Source organism: Rhinoraja longicauda, chromosome 12 (genome assembly GCF_053455715.1).
Source record: "Rhinoraja longicauda isolate Sanriku21f chromosome 12, sRhiLon1.1, whole genome shotgun sequence".
NCBI classification, from domain to species: domain Eukaryota; kingdom Metazoa; phylum Chordata; class Chondrichthyes; order Rajiformes; family Arhynchobatidae; genus Rhinoraja; species Rhinoraja longicauda.
The window spans coordinates 10,237,924-10,256,132 of NC_135964.1; the positions used below are offsets into that span (position 1 = coordinate 10,237,924).

An 18,209-nucleotide genomic window follows, 5' to 3' on the forward strand; every position below is an offset into this window, starting at 1 on the left:
ACGCACTGCCCCGAAGGAGGACCTGGCAACTCCCTCGGCCGAGCTGGTGTACGGCGCCCCGATTACGGTCCATGGGGACTTCATCCCGGCAGCATGCGGACAACAAGAACCACCCACGACCATGCTGGCGCGCCTCCGTGAGAAGGTGGGCACACTCTCTCCAGTCCCAACGTCCTGACACGGTGCCACAACCACGTACGTCCCACCCGACCTCCAGGACTAGCAGTACGTCTTCCTTTGCCAAGATTCCCACCATACACCACTGCAAAAGCCTTATGAGGGACCCTTCAGAGTACTGCAAAATGACACCACGACTTGCTTCATCGACATGAGCGGCAGCCACGAGACTGTCCCCATGGACCGTCTTAAGCCGGTTCACTTGGACATTGACCAACCAGTGCAGGTGGCACAACCTCGCCACAGAGGGCGTCCACCATCACGACCAAACCCACCCTCAACCCAACCAGCTGCAACCTTGAACACGGGAGACACGTACACAAGATCAGGCTGCCTCATTCAACAGCCTAACCGCCTCCAATACTCCAGTTCTGGGGGGGGGTCATGTGGCGGGCCAAGCCACTTTGGTCTCGAACCGTCATTCGTCGAGCTCGAGCCCTCACGTGGACCTGCAGTGATCTGGGCCGTTCAATCAACACCGACCTGGGTGGTCTGCTGGCGGTGTGCAGCGAATGATGGATCTGGTCTTCACCGCACAGTCAACACGTTAACACACACCTTGCCCCCTAATTGTTGAGCTGTATCGTTTAAATATTACACTGAATATTTATACAACACGTGAACCTCTACATTGTCAGATTTTTTACTTTGTGTCTTGCATTGCTGTTTAACTGCTGCAGGAACTCAATTATTTCATTGTTGGAACAAATGACAATTAAACACTCCCGATTCATTGGGTCATTGATAATGAACCGGGGTATTGTCGATGTTGCTTTTCTCGGCCACCTCTATGTTGCTGCTTCCCTTTGTACGCTTATTTTTTGGGATAGAGCTTTACAAGACGCAGTAATAATGTCCTTTTAAAAGCATGATTGATGTCTATCAAGATTTTAAAAGACAATCGCAATTATTGAAAGTACAAAACTTCTCTGATCTATGCGAGTACATGAGCAACAATATTTCTGTTTAGGAAATGGAGTGAGTGTAAGGACGGGTTAAACCTTTGATCTATAACTCATGTTGAGGCGGAATGGCAGCTGTGGAACCTGACCAACATTTTCTGCCATTCCAACGAAGTGCTGATGGAACCAAGCATAACCTTCTGCTGGAAGTGATACTTTCTTCCATTTTATGATGCAGTTTTCCTCCAGTATATTTCTGAATATTTACCCAAGTTTGCCAACATTGATAGAGGCCAGAGTGCAGCTTATTCGTTTCATCAAATGGTAGGAGATAGCCTCAGGATCAGGGACTAAGGCAAGGGGTGAAATTCTGCTCAAAGCGACATTTACATTTTTTTAAAATAGAAGAAATCAACCAATTCTAGCTTTGGAACCATTCCCCTTCTCTTCTCTCACACATTTGTTCATTGTTCACTGGCTTCACCACTGTTTATGTCAAGGAACACAACTATTGTTGTGTAAGAAGGAACTGCAGATGCTGGTTTACACCAAAGATAGACACAAAATGCTGGCGTAATTCAGCAGGACAGGCAACATCTCTGGGGAGAAGGAATGGGCGACGTTTCGGGTCGAGACCTTTCTTCAGACTGAGAGTCAGGGGAGGGGGAGACTAGAGATATGGAAGGGTAAGGTGTGAAAATGACAGATCAAAGCAGACGGTGTTGAGGAAATGCACAATGGTTCATTGTTATCTGAGGGGAAGGTGACAATAAGCACACAAACAGTAAAATTAATCAGAACAGTGAAACTAGTCGGAGAACCAGGGTGGAGGAGGGATGGAAAGGGAATACCTCTGGGCTGTGAGCTGCCCAGGCGACATATGGGGTGCTGTTCCTCCAATTTGCGTGTGGACAACTCTTGTTGTAATGGTTTGGAGAAAAGACCATTTATACTAAGAGGCTGCACAGAACACGTGAGGATGTTCACACCATTTTAACAGAGAATGGGGAGACCATATTTGAGAAGCAAAATACCTCATAGTTTCATTATTTATAGGTGAGGCCCCACAAATTCCTAACGCCCTTCTCGACGGCCACCGGACCTTCTCGCTCACGCCGTCGACTGCAGTGGCGCCGGGCGCCGAGGGCGGCTGTCCACCTGCAGTGTCGCCGGGCGCCGAGTGGCGGCGCTGCCGGGGGCGGCTGTCCGCCTGCAGTGGCGCCGGGCGCCGAGTGGCGGCGCTGCTGGCAGCGGCCGGGGACGGAGGTTTGGTGCTGAGGAAGGAGCTGCGACGCTGGTCGTTGCCGGGGCTGCTGTGAGGCGCCGTGAGGTCGCGCTCGGGTAAATGCGCCGCGCCGCGTCTCGTCCGCTTCCTTGATGGGAAACCAGTGCCAATGATAGAGATAATTGGGAGGCGCTGCGAGAGATGGGCGGAAATGCAGTGCGGGTGGCCCGGGCCAAACGGGAGCAACATCCAACCAACCCCACAAACCCAGCCAACTCCATAACCCAACGAACCCCCATACCCTCCTCCACTCCTACCCCCCCCCCACACTCCCCCCTCCACAACCCCCTCCCCACCACACTCCCCCTTCCCACCACACCCCCTTCCCACCACACTCCCCCCTCCATAACCCCACACCCCCTCCACAACCCCCTCCCCACCACACTCCCCCTCCACAACCCCCTCCCCACCACACTCCCCCCATCCCCACCACACTCCCCCTTCCGCAACCACTCCCCACCACACTCCCCCCTCCCCACCACATTCCCCCTCCATAACCCCCACAACCCCTTCCCCACCACACTCCCCCCTCCATAACCCCCACGACAACCTCTTCCACACCACACTCTGCCCCTCCACAACTCCCTCCCCCCTCCACAACTCCCTCCCCCCTCCACACTCCAGCCTCCATAACCCCCTCCCCAACACGCTCCCCCCTCCACAACGCCCTCCCCACCACACTCCCCCTCCCCACCACACTCCCCCTCCCCACCACACTCCCCCACCCCACCCCACCACACTCCTTCCATACCTCCCCTGTAACTGCTTTGTAGAATATTGTGTCCACTTCTGGGCGCCATGTTTTTGGAAAGATGTTGTCAAGCTGGAAATGGTTCAGAGAAGATTTACGAGGATGTTGCCAGGGCTAGAGGGTTTGGGCTATAGGAAGAGGTTGAGTAGGCTGGGACTCTATTCCTAGGATAAGGGGTGAACGTAGAGTTGTATAAAATCATGAGTGGAATAGATCGGGTAGATGCAGGGGAATCGAAGACCGGGGGTCATAGGTTTAAGGTGAAAGGGGAAAATTTAATAGGAATCTGAGGGATAACTTTTTCACACAAAGGGTGGTGGGTGTATGGAACAAACTGCCAGAGGAGGTAGTTGAGGCAGGGACTATCCCAACGTTTAAGAAACAGTTAGACAGGTACATGGATAGGACAGGTTTGGAGGGATATGGGCAAAACGCAGGCAGATGGAACTAGTGTAGCTGGGACATGTTGGCTGGTGTGGTTAAATTGGGCCGAAGGACACAATGTAACTTCTTCTTGCGTTTGAGGCAGCAGAAGTTATGAAGCTGCATCTGCTTCTGCTGTCTCTGTTGTCGTTCGCCTGACTGAGGTCAGTTGACAGGGCTCACCACGGGGAGGTCGACAACGTGAGCCCCACACAATTAATCACTCTATGACTATCACATACCCCATAACTCTTCACCTCCATACCCCCCTCTCCCACTGCCCCACCCTCATAACCCCCTTCCCCATACTCTCCCACACGCCTCTCCGCATACCCGTAACCCCCTCATCCACGCTGCCCCACCCTCATATTTGCCCCACCCTCATATTTCCCCTGCCCTCATATTTCCCCTACCCCCATAAACCCCACCCCCATACCCTCCTCCACTGCCTTTCCAATGTTTGCACCTTTATCAGTGTTTATCTCCAAGGATACAACCTCAGCCCTTTTTTCCTTTCTTATCTAAGTGTGGCCTCTCAGTAACACAAACCAAAATATAGCATTAATTTTCACATTTCACAATATACAGAAACTCCTCCCTGTGCCTCCTGCAGAACATTTCCCCAAATAAGTCTCAATTGGATCAGGAAAGGGCAATCTACATAATTTGACAAGTTTCTGACAGGCTGTTTTATTTAGAAGCAATCAGGATTTTTTTCAAACTTAAATAGTGTTTATGCCACCTGAATTCAAATCAGAGCATCTTTTGAGCTTTATACTGCCATCATTTATGTAGATCCTAACTCACCTGAACATTGCCATTTAACCATGCTTCATATTACTTGAAGTTAGTCAAGTCAAGTCAAGTCAATTTATTTGTATAGCACATTTAAAAACAACCCACGTTGACCAAAGTGCTGCACATCTGACTAGGAAAAAAAAAAGAAACATACAGTGGCAGGCAGCCAAACACAACGGCGCGGCCATCTTGAACAAAATGTTAATTCAATCACCCACAGTCCAACAACTTGAGTTAGAGAAGTCAATATTCATACCACTGGGGTGTAAACTGCCCAAGCGAAATATGAGGTGTTGTTCCTCCAATTTGCCCTTGCCCAAATGTAACCCTTGCTCTCCATCCCCTTCCCAGTTCTCCAACCAGTCCTACTGCCCTCAATTACATTTTATCTCTGTTTGCTTTGTTGTTACCTACGCCTAGCTAACAATGATCTATTCGACATTTTCCTTTGTCTCATTTTCACACCTTACCCTTCCTTACCTCTGTATCTCACTCTCCCCTGACTCAGTCTGAAGAAGGGTCTTTACCCGGAACGTCACCCATTCCTTCTCTCCAGAGATGCTGTCTGTCCCGCTGAGTTACTCCAGCATTTTATGTCTCATTTTTCTGGTTGGATGAGATGCTGGCTGTATTTCTGTTCCTAGAAATGCTGCCTAACCTGACTGTTTCAGACATTCTCTGCCCGCACATCATGTTTTATTAGTACTGTCCACAATAACCTACAAATGGCAAGCTAAATGTTCTTTAGTGGTAACTTTGCATGAGCGGTTTGAATTCAGATTTAGTGCTTTCAACAATGGAAATGTTATGGAATTTGAATGTGCCTAAAGACAGCTATAAACATTATTTACCTGTGCTTTATGAATTACTTACTTGGCTTAGTTATGGACTGAGGGGAAAAGATAGTTCAAAGAAATAAAATACTTTTTATTCGGCAGAAAGGTCCCAACCTGAAACATTGCCTATCCATTCCCTCTAGATACTGCCTAATCCATGAAGCTATTCCAGCACTTGTGTGTTTTGCTCAAGGTTTCAATATCAGCAGTTCCATGTGTCTTCAAAATGCCTTTATGTTTGTGATTGTCTAATTTTCTCCGCCATTTGCTATTTTTCATGGTTGCTGATTGTTGATATCTAATCATGGTTCTTAGGGTCATCATTAGGATGGATGAAAAGAAAAAGTCCGAAAAAGCTTCTGTAAGTTCATTTTTAAGTATACCGTACACACGTTGTGGATGAATGCGACGAGCATGTACAAATTTTGTGTGGTATATTTTAGCAATTGTTGAGTTCAGTTTAGTTTAGAGATACAGCGCGGAAACAGGCCTTTGGCCCACCGAGTCCATACCGACCAGCGATCCCCGCATATTAACACTATTCTATACACACTAGGGACAATTTACACTTATACCTAGCCAATTAATCTACATACCTGTACATCTTTGGAGTGTGGGAGGAAACCGAAGATCTCAGAGAAAACCCACGTGGTCACTGGGATCACATACAAACTCCGTACGGACAAGCAGCTGGAGCCTGGATCGAACTGCAAGGATCTGGACCAGAACTGGATCTGGCGCTGCAAGGCAGGTGCAAGGCCTCTGGATCTGGCACTGCAAGGCGCTGCAAGGCAGCAACTCTACCGCTGTACCACCCAATTGTGGTGATTCCAGACATGAGAACACAAATTTTGGAATAATTTCTCAACACACAGATGAGAATGACGAACACTTGATACGTAACAATAGAAACAGTGTCGATGCATTTAAGTGGAGTAACCTTGAGAATGAAGGGCGTAGAGAGATGTGCAGACAGGGTGCGATGTATATTTGGAGTGTGCGGAGTATAAATACCGGGAATAGGGAAGTGGGTTTGAATGGCTTGGTTTTGTGCAGTAGATTACTTGCAGACGGAAGGAAATCTATGCTTGGATGGTGCATAAGTTGGATGTTGCCAAAGGTTTTAGTACTGCAAAACAGGTCCGATAATTTTCATTTGTACAGTTAATTTTTAAAGAAGTCTATCTTCTTTCTCTTTTGTTTGTGTGATCTCCAACCCATACTCTGACAGAGATTCCTTTTGGTGTAACTCCACTGTTCGACTGATGTTCTATTCCTTTTAAGTTAACACTTGTACTTCTTATATTTATTTGTTTAGATTTAACTTAATCTTTTCACATTGATGCTCATTCCTTGAAGGTATCTCAAAATAGCTGGAGTAACTCAGCTGGTCAGGCAGCATCTAGGAGAGAGGGAATGGGTGACGTTTCGGGTCGAGACCCTTCTTCAGACTGACCTGACCTGCAGAGTTACTCCAGTATTTTGTGATACCTTCAATTTGTACCAGCATCTGCAGTTATTTTCCTACACCTCATTCCTTGAAGTATTAGCTCCACGCCATGTGTAGAGTAATGGTTTATTTTCCGGTTGCTACTTCATCTATTCATCTCTCGGATTCTAGTCCCTTGCATTTGGCATATTTTAATAATTTAACCATTGTTGGCTGTGATTTTAGCTGCATGGACCTTGGTACTGAGATACCTGCTCCTCCCCCACCCACCCTGGTTTTCTGCCTCTATTTTTGTTTTGAGGCATCCCTAAAAACCTGCCTCATCTATTAGGTTTTTATTAAATGCAGTGATTCAACCGTACCATTATCAAACAAAACTTGACAGAAGACTCAAGACCTTTAATCAAGGGATCATAAATAAAATAATTAATTTTGCCCTTTACCTGTTTGTACCACTTTCAAATGAGATTAGTTAAATATATCAGCAAATTTTGGCACTCCGTTCCATCAGAATTGGAAAATTCAGGTTAAACAAATTGTTCTAACTTCAGTTTAATTTTGAAACCTTTGAACCGCAGTTGATCTTAAATGGTTGGAGATTTGAATTATTTTGAATAGGTTTGCCTATCTATAGTCCTGAAACCTTTGTCAGAATATTCAAAGCCTTTGCAGACAGGAGTTTGTTATTTCTATTACTTATTATGAGACAAAAAGGTTCCTAACCTCTAATCACCCTGAGCTCTGTATGACCTTATTCTTTTTTTTTCCAACAGAAAATATTTTCCTTAAAAAGTCTATCAAAAGTTTTTTAAATTGTTATTTTCAAATATTTTTGAATTAAGCTTTGTATGTTAGTTTTAACTTTGGTATCATATAATAAACACTGTTAAGATAATGCTTAAAGAACTGATTTACTACCAGTTACCTATTGAACTGTTGACGGTCAAATGTACAGAACAGCATAACATAAGAAAAGGCCCTTTGGCCCACAATGTCTGTGCCATACATGATGCCAAGATCAACTCTTATCTGCCTGCAAATAAGCCATTCATCTCCATTCCTTGCATATTCACATGACTGTCCAAATGGTTTTTTAAATGCCACTATCGTATCTGCCTCAACCACCACCCCCAGCAGCATGTTCCAGGCACTCAGCCACCCTCTGTGTAAAATAAACACATCTCCTTTAAACTTTGCTTCTCTCACCTTAAAGCTACTCTAGTATTTAATTTTTCCATCCTGGGAAAAAAAGGTTCTGATTGTCTACCATCTCTGTGCTGCTCATAATTTTACATACTTCTAAGGTCTCCATGCAACCTCTGTCATTCCAGAGAAAACAATTCATGTCTGCAAACCTCTCTCTGTAGCTAATACCCCCTAAAACAGGCATCATTATGGTAAATCTCCTCTGCACCTTATCCAAAGCTTGCACATCCTTACTGTAAAGGGGCCACCAGAACTGAACGTAATACTCCAAATGTGGTCTAAGCAAAGTCCTATCAAGCTGCATCACGACGTACTGATTTTTGTACTCAATGCCCCAACCGATGAAAGCAAGCCTACTATGCTTCTTTACCACTCTATCTATGTGTTGCCACTTTCAGGGAGTTGTGGACTCCGACCGCAATATCCATCTATACATCAATACTGTTAAGAGTCATGCCATTAATTGTATATTTTCCCCTTACATTTTACCACCCAAAGTGCACCACCTCCCCTTACTCGGATTAAATTCCATCTGCCATTTTTCCGCCCATTTCTGTAGCTGATCTTTATCCCCACTGTATATCTTGACAGCCTTCCTCACAGTCGGCGACCCCAACAATCTTGGTGTCATCTGCATACTGACTAACTATCCCATCTACATTTATGCCTCAGTCATTTATATATATCACAAACAGCACATGTGGAACTCCACTGGTCATAGACCTTCAGCCTAAATATTGTCCTTCTATCGCAAGACAGGTCCAAATCCATACGACAAATTCACTGTTCATCCTGTGCATATTAATCTTCTAGATCAGGGGTGTCAAACTCATTTTAGGTCATGAGCCGGAATGGGGAAAATGCGACTTCATGCGGGCCAGATCAGTTGTGCACGCACGCACGCGTGCTCCCACAGCTTTTGTTGCCTACATTTTTTCAACCTGCTCTCATGTGTCTCAGTCTCTGCTATTACTACAAAATGTTTCACTTTACGAATTTAATTTCTTATGAAGAAGATTGCCAAGCAACCATTACTTTTATGATTGGTATTAACTTACAGTCGTAGGCTCCAAGAATGTTGTGATGAGAGAGAGAGAAAAAGCGATGCTATTTTGGCTAAGATTGTTTTGGGAGCAACACCCTTTCCATTAATAATCCATTTGAAATCGAACATTAGCAGACACAAATGTAGACCTAACGAAACAAATTGTAAATGTGGGCTACACAACTACACCTAATTTTTATTAGCCTGCTTCCAGCAATCAAACTCAGACAATTAACACAGTTAGCCTCTAATTTTTATTGAAGTGATCACATTTACAATAATAGAATAATCAGAAAATGAATTAATCACAATATTATGACACTCAATATTTCATAATGCATTTTGCTTACATGTCGCAGTGCATCGAACATTGTCACTCATTTTTCACCTGCTGCTTCCAGACACCTGACATCTCTTGGCTTTAACCAGCCTGTCAACATCAGGGACCAGTTTCTGGGCAGTTGTGATTTTCATAATGTCATTTCGATGTCTGTGTGTCAGCTGCGAGCGCAGTTTGGATTTGTTAACGTTCATTATGGAGAACGCCTGCTCACAGAGATATGTTGCCTAAACATGCAAAGGATCTTTGAGGCAAAGTCTGTCATCTTGGGGTACATCGGTCCCAGGTATTGATAGAATGAGTCCACACCCACAGACTCAAATTTATATTTCAAAGCGAGTTACACTGAACTTCAATTTGTTCCATTTGGAGTTCCTCCGGCACATCTGACGCTGCGTTGATGGCAAACGGTGAGCAAAACAGTGAGAATTCCTTCTTGAGCTGAGTGAAGTCTTCAAAATAATTCTGAAACTCACTTTTCAGCCGTGATATTTTGTCCTTGTACCTGTCCATGTTGTCATTATTCCCATGAACGACACACATAGACTGCAAAGAAGGGAAATGAGCCGGGTTGCTCCGGGATAGTTGCATCTCCCGCAAGCCTAATTTAATTTGAAAGGCATGGCTGCTGTCTTAGTATTCCATAACAAATTTGTTGCGGCCTTGCATGTTAACATTAAGCACATTTAAATGCTCTCATATCCACCAAAAATACAAGATCATGAAGCCAGTCTGGGTCATCCAACTCTGCCACCGGCTTCCCTTTCTCGTTCATGATTAGTCCAATTTCCGCACGTAATTGAAAAAAACGTTTGAGCACAACCCCTCTGCTCAACCAGCGGACTTCAGTGTGGTAGGGTAGGCCGTGTCCAATATTAGTTCCGGACAAAAGAGTGTCAAATTGCCGATGGTTGAGTCCCTTGGCTCTAATAAAATTAACCGTTTTGCTTACTACATCCATGACATTGTCCATTTTCAGGCTCCTGTTACATAACGCATCTTGGTGTATAATACAATGAAAATTCCAAAATTCCTGCTCTGGATGCTCTGTCTGAACTTCCTCTCTGAGTTTCGCAACAACACCTGCCTTTTTCCCAACCATGGACGGTGCACCATCTGTTGCAACGCTGACAGCGTGACTCCAGTCAACCCCCAGTCTGTCCAAGGCCTCGACGAGACTGGAGAAAACGTTGTCCGCCGTTGTAGTGTTTGTCATGGGCACCATCTCCACAAACTTATCGGTGTCGGTCAAAGATGCATCGACACCACGAATAAATATTCCCAATTGAGCTACATCAGTCGCGTCGGTGCTCTCATCAATTGCAATAGAGAAGGCAATAGATGACTTCACTTTGTCTTTTAGTTGACTGTTCAAATCTCCTGCAAGGTCCCCGATTCTCGCTGCCACAGTATTTCTTGACGCTGATGTTACCGAAAGCCTGTCTCTTCTCAGGACACACCAGTTCAGCTGCCGACAGCATGCATGCTTTGATGAATTCCCCCTCTGAGTATGGCTTTGACACAGCAGCTATTTTGTTGGCAATAATATAGCTGGCCTTGACAGCTCCATCATGAGTCTCTCGACTTTAGGTGAACACTGATTGCTGTTTTTTCAGAGCTGCTTCAAGCTCATTTACCTTTTGCGTTCTGAGTCGTCCTGCATACTTGTCATATTTTTCTCCACGTGACGTCTCATGGTGTCGTTTGATATTGTGCTCTTTTGCCACAGCCACTTGTTGCGAGCATATCAGACACAGGATTGTCGTTGACCTCACAGAAGAAAAAAAGATCTTTCCAATTATCATTGAATATCCGACCTTTGATGTCAACTTTTTATTTTCTTGGGATGCATTTTGAACCACAGCAGCAAACAGTCTCAGCCTTGCTACAGGTGTTACTTACCTGAGTAATCTGTGTGTTTATACTGTGTCTAATGACGTAAGTGTGGCCCAAGTGGTCTTCAGTGCATGGTGGTAGGTTCTTATGCACAGCAGGTGGTTAACTGCCGCCTATTGTTTTCTAAGTACACACAACAAGCTGCCGGCCCAGTAGGCGGTACAGACAGCGGTGGGAGAGAGAGCGGCGAGAGAGAGAGGGGCTGCCATACAGATACATAGTAAATGGTCGTGAATATACTTTTTTTTTGCCAATATCATCCCACAGGCCGGATTGGACCCCTTCGCGGGCCGGATGCAACACCCCTGTTCTAGATCAACCTATCATGGGAGACTTTATCAAATGCCTTAGTCAAATTCATGTAGACAACATCCACTATCATACCCTTATCGTTCACCTTAGTCACCTCCTCAAAATACTCAATCAAGTTAGTGTACAAAGCTATGATGACTGTCCCTATTTAACCCATTCTTTTTCAAATGGGAGTAAATCCTATCCTGAACAATCCTCTCCAATCACTTCCCTACCACTGATGTGAGGCTCATTGGCCTGTAAATTCCCTGGATTTTCTCTCCTACACTTCTTAAATAAAGAAACAACATTAGCTACGCTCTAGTCCTCCGCGACCTCACTTGTGGCTAGAGAAGATTCAAAGATCTTGGTCAAGTCTCCCGCAATCTCCTCTCTTGCCTCTCTCAAAAACCAGATAGGTTCCATCAGGCTCTGGGGATTTATCCACCTTAATGCTCTTCAAGAGCCCCAACACCTCCTCCTCCTTCATCTCAAACTGCCCTTGCACATTGGTGTTCTCCACACTGATCTCACTGTCTTCCATTTTCTTCTCCTTGGTGAAGACAGATACAAAATGATTGTTTAATACTTTGCATCACCTACATCAACAGACTCCAAGAACATTCTTCCTATATTTGGGAAGATCTGTTGGTTCATCATGTTGGATAAATTAATGAGGCTAAAACTGGGCAAATCCCAAAGAGGTGGCTGCAGAAATAGGGGATACATCAGTGTTGATCTCTTCTAGTTTCAGCAATTGTTCAATAGGTTAAAAAGTGACATGCTATTTTTAAAGAAAGTAAGAAGAGAAAAGAGCAGTCTTCTTGACAGCTCTTGTCAGTAAAAGAACTAGAATTCATCTTATAGAACACAGTGAAAAGGCATTTAGAAAATCATGAGATTAGGCTGAGTGCAGGGAAAATTGTGTTTTGCAAACCCAGAGAAGCTGGGAATGTAACCAGCAGGGGAATATATTATAACCACTGGGTGTATAGCTGGATTTTCATATCTTATTTGATAAGGTACCACATAAAAGGATTCATGAAGTTAGGCATAACATTAACGTGAAGCAGCGTGGGAGTAAATGAGTCATTTTCTGGTTCGTAGGCCTTCAGGTACACCACAGGGACCCCTGACTATTCAAAGTTTATATTAGTGCCTTAGGTGAGAAGAATGCAATATTACTGATTTCATGTGAGAAAGCGAACTGTGGGAAAGAGGTGAAACCGCTGTGAAGGGATGGAGTCGGATTAAGGAAATGAACAAGCTAGTGGTAGAGTATAATGTGGGAAAGTATGAGATTGTGCACTTTGGTTGAATGTGCATGCGTAGAATAGCACAAAACTATCTTTTAAACAGTGGAAACTAATGGATGTTTGTGCACAAAAAAAATTAACGATATCAGTCTTTAGGCAGACCTGTTTATCTTTAACGTTATCTTAGAGGAGAATGATCGCTCAAACAGGTTTCCAGTTATAAGATTCTGACATAAAAAGAATGAAAGGATATGCAATAAGGCAGGAGAGTCTTTGAGACATGGGATCAACCACTGTATAAAATGACAAAACACATGTGGGTGCTCTTTGGCCTACTCCTTTCGGTTTATTATATTTTTTTGTAGGAAACCATTCTTGCAGAGTTGTCTCTGCAAGCAAGACTGTCATTTAGATTTAGATATATAGCAGGGAAACAGGCCCTTCGGCCCACCAGGTCCGCACCGCCCAGCGATCCCCGCACATTAACACTATCGTACACACTAGGGACAATTTTTACATTTGCCCAGCCAATTAACCTACATACCTGTATGTCTTTGGAGTGTGGGAGGAAACCGAAGATCTCGGAGAAAACCCACGTAGGTCACGGGGACAACGTACAAACTCCGTACAGACGGCGCCCGTAGTCAGGATCGAACCTGAGTGTCTGGCGCTGCATTCGCTGTAAAGCAGCAACTTTACTGCTACGCCACCGTGCCGCCCACATCATTGTACCTGTATCACACCATGCATGTTCACATGACAATAAACTCGACTTGTATCGCTCCTCGATACAGCGTGAGAGGGAACCGTCTTCCATTCTGCTAGTTCTGAAAACATAGATGAAGCATTATGTATGGCAAAGTTGATTTGAAAACTTTTTGAGCTCAGCTCAAATATAATCATGAAATTGGACGATATTGTTGTTTAATCACAATGTTGTCTTTGTTTCAGATTGATTCTCATACAGGCAGTTCAAGTGATGTAAGGTAAGACATGCATTCGCAAAAAATAGAGAGCTGCCGTTCTAGTGGTGGTAGTGAAAAGAATGGTGTTGTAGTGAGGGGGGATTGGATACTTCCGCTGCAGGCAGGAGAAAGAGGCTGGAGACGCTGTTACCTACCCCTGACAGGGTGAGGAATCTCCTCCAGCCTGGAGAGTAAATCCAAGGAGGAGGATGTTCTGGTCCACGTTGCGAATCTATGACATTCGTGAGACGAAGAAAGGGGTCTGACTGAGTGAAGGAGCGGAAGAAAATATGGCTGAAGCATTGTGTAAGAAGAAGCTACAGATGCTGGTTTAAACCAAAGATAGACACAAAAAGTTGGAGTAACTGAGCGGGTCAGACAGCATCTCGGGATAAAGGAATAGGTGACATTTCGGATCGAGACCCTTCTTCAGTCTGAAGAAGGGTCTCGACCCGAAACGTCACCTATTGCTTTCTCCAGAGACGATGTCTGACCTGCTGAGTTACTCCAGCTTTTTGTGTCTATGGCTCAAGGATTGATGCGGGAAAGATGGATTTCAATCTGTCGGACACACGAGAAAGAGAGGGCTGTTCCATTAGGATGGTCTGCACCTGAACCGTGCTGGACTAGAGTTAAAATTGTTCTAGGGGATTGAATAACCAGGAGGTAAACAGGGCTTTGAGCTAAATGAGAGAGGGGAATTCCAGTAGAGGGAAGTCTGGAATGTTAGAGAGGAACCACAAGGAGGCAAAGCAAGAAATTGGTTGGTGAATCGGCAATGGCTGACATTTAAGGAACAAATGTAGAATCTCCAACATTCCTGCCTGTCATAAAATTATAAAGAGAAAAGAAATTGAACAGTGAATGACAAAAGGAGTTAATGATAGTATTAGATCCAAAGAGAATCGGATAATTTTGCCATTTGTGGTAATAAACCTAGGCTAGATGACTGCTTTGCTGAAGATGTGCGCAGTGTCTGCCAGGGCCAGCTGCTAGCAACTTCAGTTCCCCATCCCATTTACATTCCCACACTGACCTCTATCCTGGGCCTCCTCCACTGCCAGAGTGAGTTGCACACAAACTGGAAGAGCAGCACCTCGTATTCTGCTTGGGTAGCTTACAACCCAGTGGTATGATCATTGAATTCTTAATTTCAGGTAACTAACTCCTCCCAGGCACACCTTTCCTTCCACTCTCCCTGCTCCCTTCTCTCAGTTCCTTTCCCGTCCTCCATCTGCTCACTACTCTCCTCCCTACTCTGACTTACCCCCTTTTCTCTTGTTGGTGGGAGCGAAATTTGTCACTTTGGGAATGCAGAGCTTTGAAATATTAATATTTGTTCCCCCACCTGCACAGTTCCATTTGCGCTGCTGTTTCACCAGCTGATTGTTTATCGCTGAATATAATATTTCAAACTTTGCAAGTTATATAAAATTGCATGGGTAATGAATGGTGAGGATGCAAAGAGGCTTCAATTTATCTTTGACAGATTCAACAAACGAGCACAAATTTATCATATTGTGGGTAATATGGTAAGAGTGAATTTATCTATTTCAGCAGGGAAAAGAGAAAGGTAATGTATTATTTACATGCTGATAGATTGGAATCTGGTGGTCTACTGGAGATTTAAGTGTTCTTGTACATCAGTCACTGAAAGCAAACCTGCATTCAACTATCAGTATTGGTCACGTGAAATAGAAACATAGATAGAAAATAGGTGCAGGAGGAGACCATTTGGCCCTTTGAGCCAGCACCGCCATTCATTGCAATCATGGCTGATCATCCACAATCAGTAACCTGTGCCTGCCTTCTCCCCATATCCCCTGATTCCATTAGCTCTGAGAGCTCTATCTAACTCCCTTTTAAATTCATCCAGTGAATTGGCCTCCACTGCCTTCTGTATCAGAGAATTCCACAAATCTACAACTCTGGGTAAAAAAGTTTCTTCTCACCTCAGTTTTAAATGGCCTCCCCTTTATTCTTAGACTGTGGCCCTTGGTTCTGGACTCCCCTCAACATTGCAAACATTTTTCCTGCATCTAGGTTGTCCAGTCCTTTGATAATTTTATACGTCTCTATAAGATCCCCACTCATCCTTCTAAACTCCAGTGAATACAAGCCCAGTCTTCCCAATCTTTCTTCATATGACAGTCCCGCCATCCCAGCGATTAACCTCGTGAACCTACGTTGCACTGCCTCAATAGCAAGGATGTCCTTCCTCAAATTAGGAGACCAAAACTGCACACAATACTCCAGATGTGGTCTCACCAGGGCCCTATACAACAGCAGAAGGACCTCTTTGCTCCTATATTCAAATCCTCTAGTTATGAAGGCCAATATGCCATTAGCTTTCTTCACTGCCTGCTGTACCTGCACGCCTACTTTCAGTGGCTGGTGTACAAGGACACCCAGGTCTCGTTGCACCTCCCCTTTACCTAATCTGACACCATTGAGATAATAATCTGCTTCCTTGTTTTTGCCGCCAAAGTGGATAACCTCACATTTATCTACATTATACTGCATCTGCCATGCATCTGCCCACTCACTCAACCTGTCCAAGTCACCCTGCAACCTCCTAACATTCTCTTCACAGTTCACACTGCCACCCAGCTTTGTGTCATCTGCAAACTTGCTAGTGTCACTTCTAATTCCATCATTCAAATCATTAATATATATGTAAATAGTTGCGGCCCCAGCACCGAGCCTTGCGGCACTCCACTCGCCACTGCCTGCCATTCTGAAAAGGATCCGTTTATTCCTACTCTTTGCTTCCTGTCTGCCAACTAATTCTCTATCCATGTCAATACCCTACACCCAATACCATGTGCTCTAATTTTGCCTACTAATTTCCTGTGGGATCTTATCAAAGGCGTTCTGAACGTCTAGATACACTACTTCCACTGGCTCCCCTTCATCCATTTTACTTGTCACATCCTCAAAAAATTCCCGAAGATTAGTCAAGCATGATTTCCCCTTCATAAATCCTTGCTGATTTGGACCAATCCTTTTACTGCTGTCCAAATGCGCCATTATTACCTCTTTAATAATTGACTCCAGCATCTTCCCCACCACCGATGTCAGACTAACTGGTCTATAATTCCCCGTTTTCTCTCCCGCTCCTTTCTTGAAAAGTGGGATAACATTAGATACCCTCCAATCCACAGGAACTGATCCTGAATCTATTGAACATTGGAAAATGATCACCAATGCGTCCACGATTTCTAGAGCCACCTCCTTGAGTGCCCTGGGATGCAGACCATCAGGCCCTGGAGATTTATCAGCCCTCAGTCCCATCAGTCTACCCAATACTATTTCTTGCCTAATGCAAATTTCTTTCAGTTTTTCGTCTCCCGACATCCTCTATCCTTTAGTACATCTGGGAGATTGTTTGTATCTTCCTTAGTGAAGACAGATCCAAAGTACCTGTTCAACTCTTCTGCCATTTCCTTGTTACCCATAATAATTTCACCCGTTTCTGCCTTCAAGGGACCCACATTTGTCTTTACTAATCTTTTTCTTTTAACATACCTAAAGAAGCTTTTACTATCCTTTATATTCTTGGCCAGCTTCTCCTCGTGCTTCATCTTTTCAGCCTATATTGCCCTTTTTGTTACCTTCTGTTGTCCTTTGAAAGTTCCCCAATCCTCTGGCTTCCCGCTACTCTTTGCTATGTTATACATCTTTTCTTTTAGTTTTATTCCATCCCTAACTTCCCTTGCCAGTCGCAGTTGCTCCCCTTAGAATCTTTCTTCTTCTTTGGAATGAAATAATCCTGCATCTTCTGGATTATGCCCAGAAATTCCCGACATTGCTGTTCCACCGTCATTCCTGCTAGGATCCCTTTCTAGTCGACCTTGGCCAGCACCTCTCTCATGCCTTCATAGTCCCCTTTGTTCAACTGCAATACTGACATTTCTGATTTAAACTTCTCCCTCTCAAATTGCAGATTAAAACTAATCCTATTATGGTCAATACCTCCAAGTGGTTCCTTTACCTTGAGTTCCCTTATTAAATCTGGTTCATTGGACAAAACTAAATCCAGAATTGCCTTCTCTCTGGTAGGCTCCAGTACAAGCTGCTCTAAGAATCCATCTCGGAGGCACTCTACAAATTCCCTTTCTTGGGGTCCAGAACCAACCTGATTTTCCCAGTCTAACTGCATAGTGAAATCCCCCATAACCACAGTGGCATTACCTTTGTAGCATGCCAGTTTTAACTCCTGCTGCAACTTACACCCTATATCCGGGCTACTGTTTGGGGGCCTGTAGATAACTCCTATTGGTGTCTTCTTACCTTTACAATTCCTCATTGCTATCCACAGTGACTCTACATCGTCAGTCGATATGTCACCCCTCGCAAGGGATTGAATTTCATCCCTCACCAACAGAGCTACCCCACCTCCTCTGCCCACCTGCCTGTCCTTTCTATAGGACGTATAACCCTGAATATTCAGTTCCCAGTCCAGATCCTCCTGCAGCCACGTCTCTGTAACCCCACAATGTCAAATCTACCAATCTCTAACTGAGCCTCAAGCTCATCTACTTTACTTCTTATACTTTACGCATTCATATATGATACTTTTAATCCA

At 44.5% G+C, this 18,209-nt stretch overlaps 1 protein-coding gene across 1 annotated transcript in view; it reads left to right on the forward strand.

Annotated features, from left to right (window-relative positions):
* The first annotated feature begins 2,314 nt into the window (after nucleotides 1-2,314).
* LOC144598696 (E3 ubiquitin-protein ligase DZIP3-like) overlaps nucleotides 2,315-18,209 on the forward strand; it is a 74,686-nt gene continuing 58,791 nt past the window's right edge. The window contains exons 1-3 of the mRNA XM_078408998.1: nucleotides 2,315-2,420; nucleotides 5,488-5,533; nucleotides 13,608-13,642. Coding sequence (XP_078265124.1) covers nucleotides 5,501-5,533; nucleotides 13,608-13,642 — 68 coding nt within the window. The 5' untranslated portion in view covers nucleotides 2,315-2,420; nucleotides 5,488-5,500. The remainder of the gene's footprint in view (nucleotides 2,421-5,487; nucleotides 5,534-13,607; nucleotides 13,643-18,209) is intronic.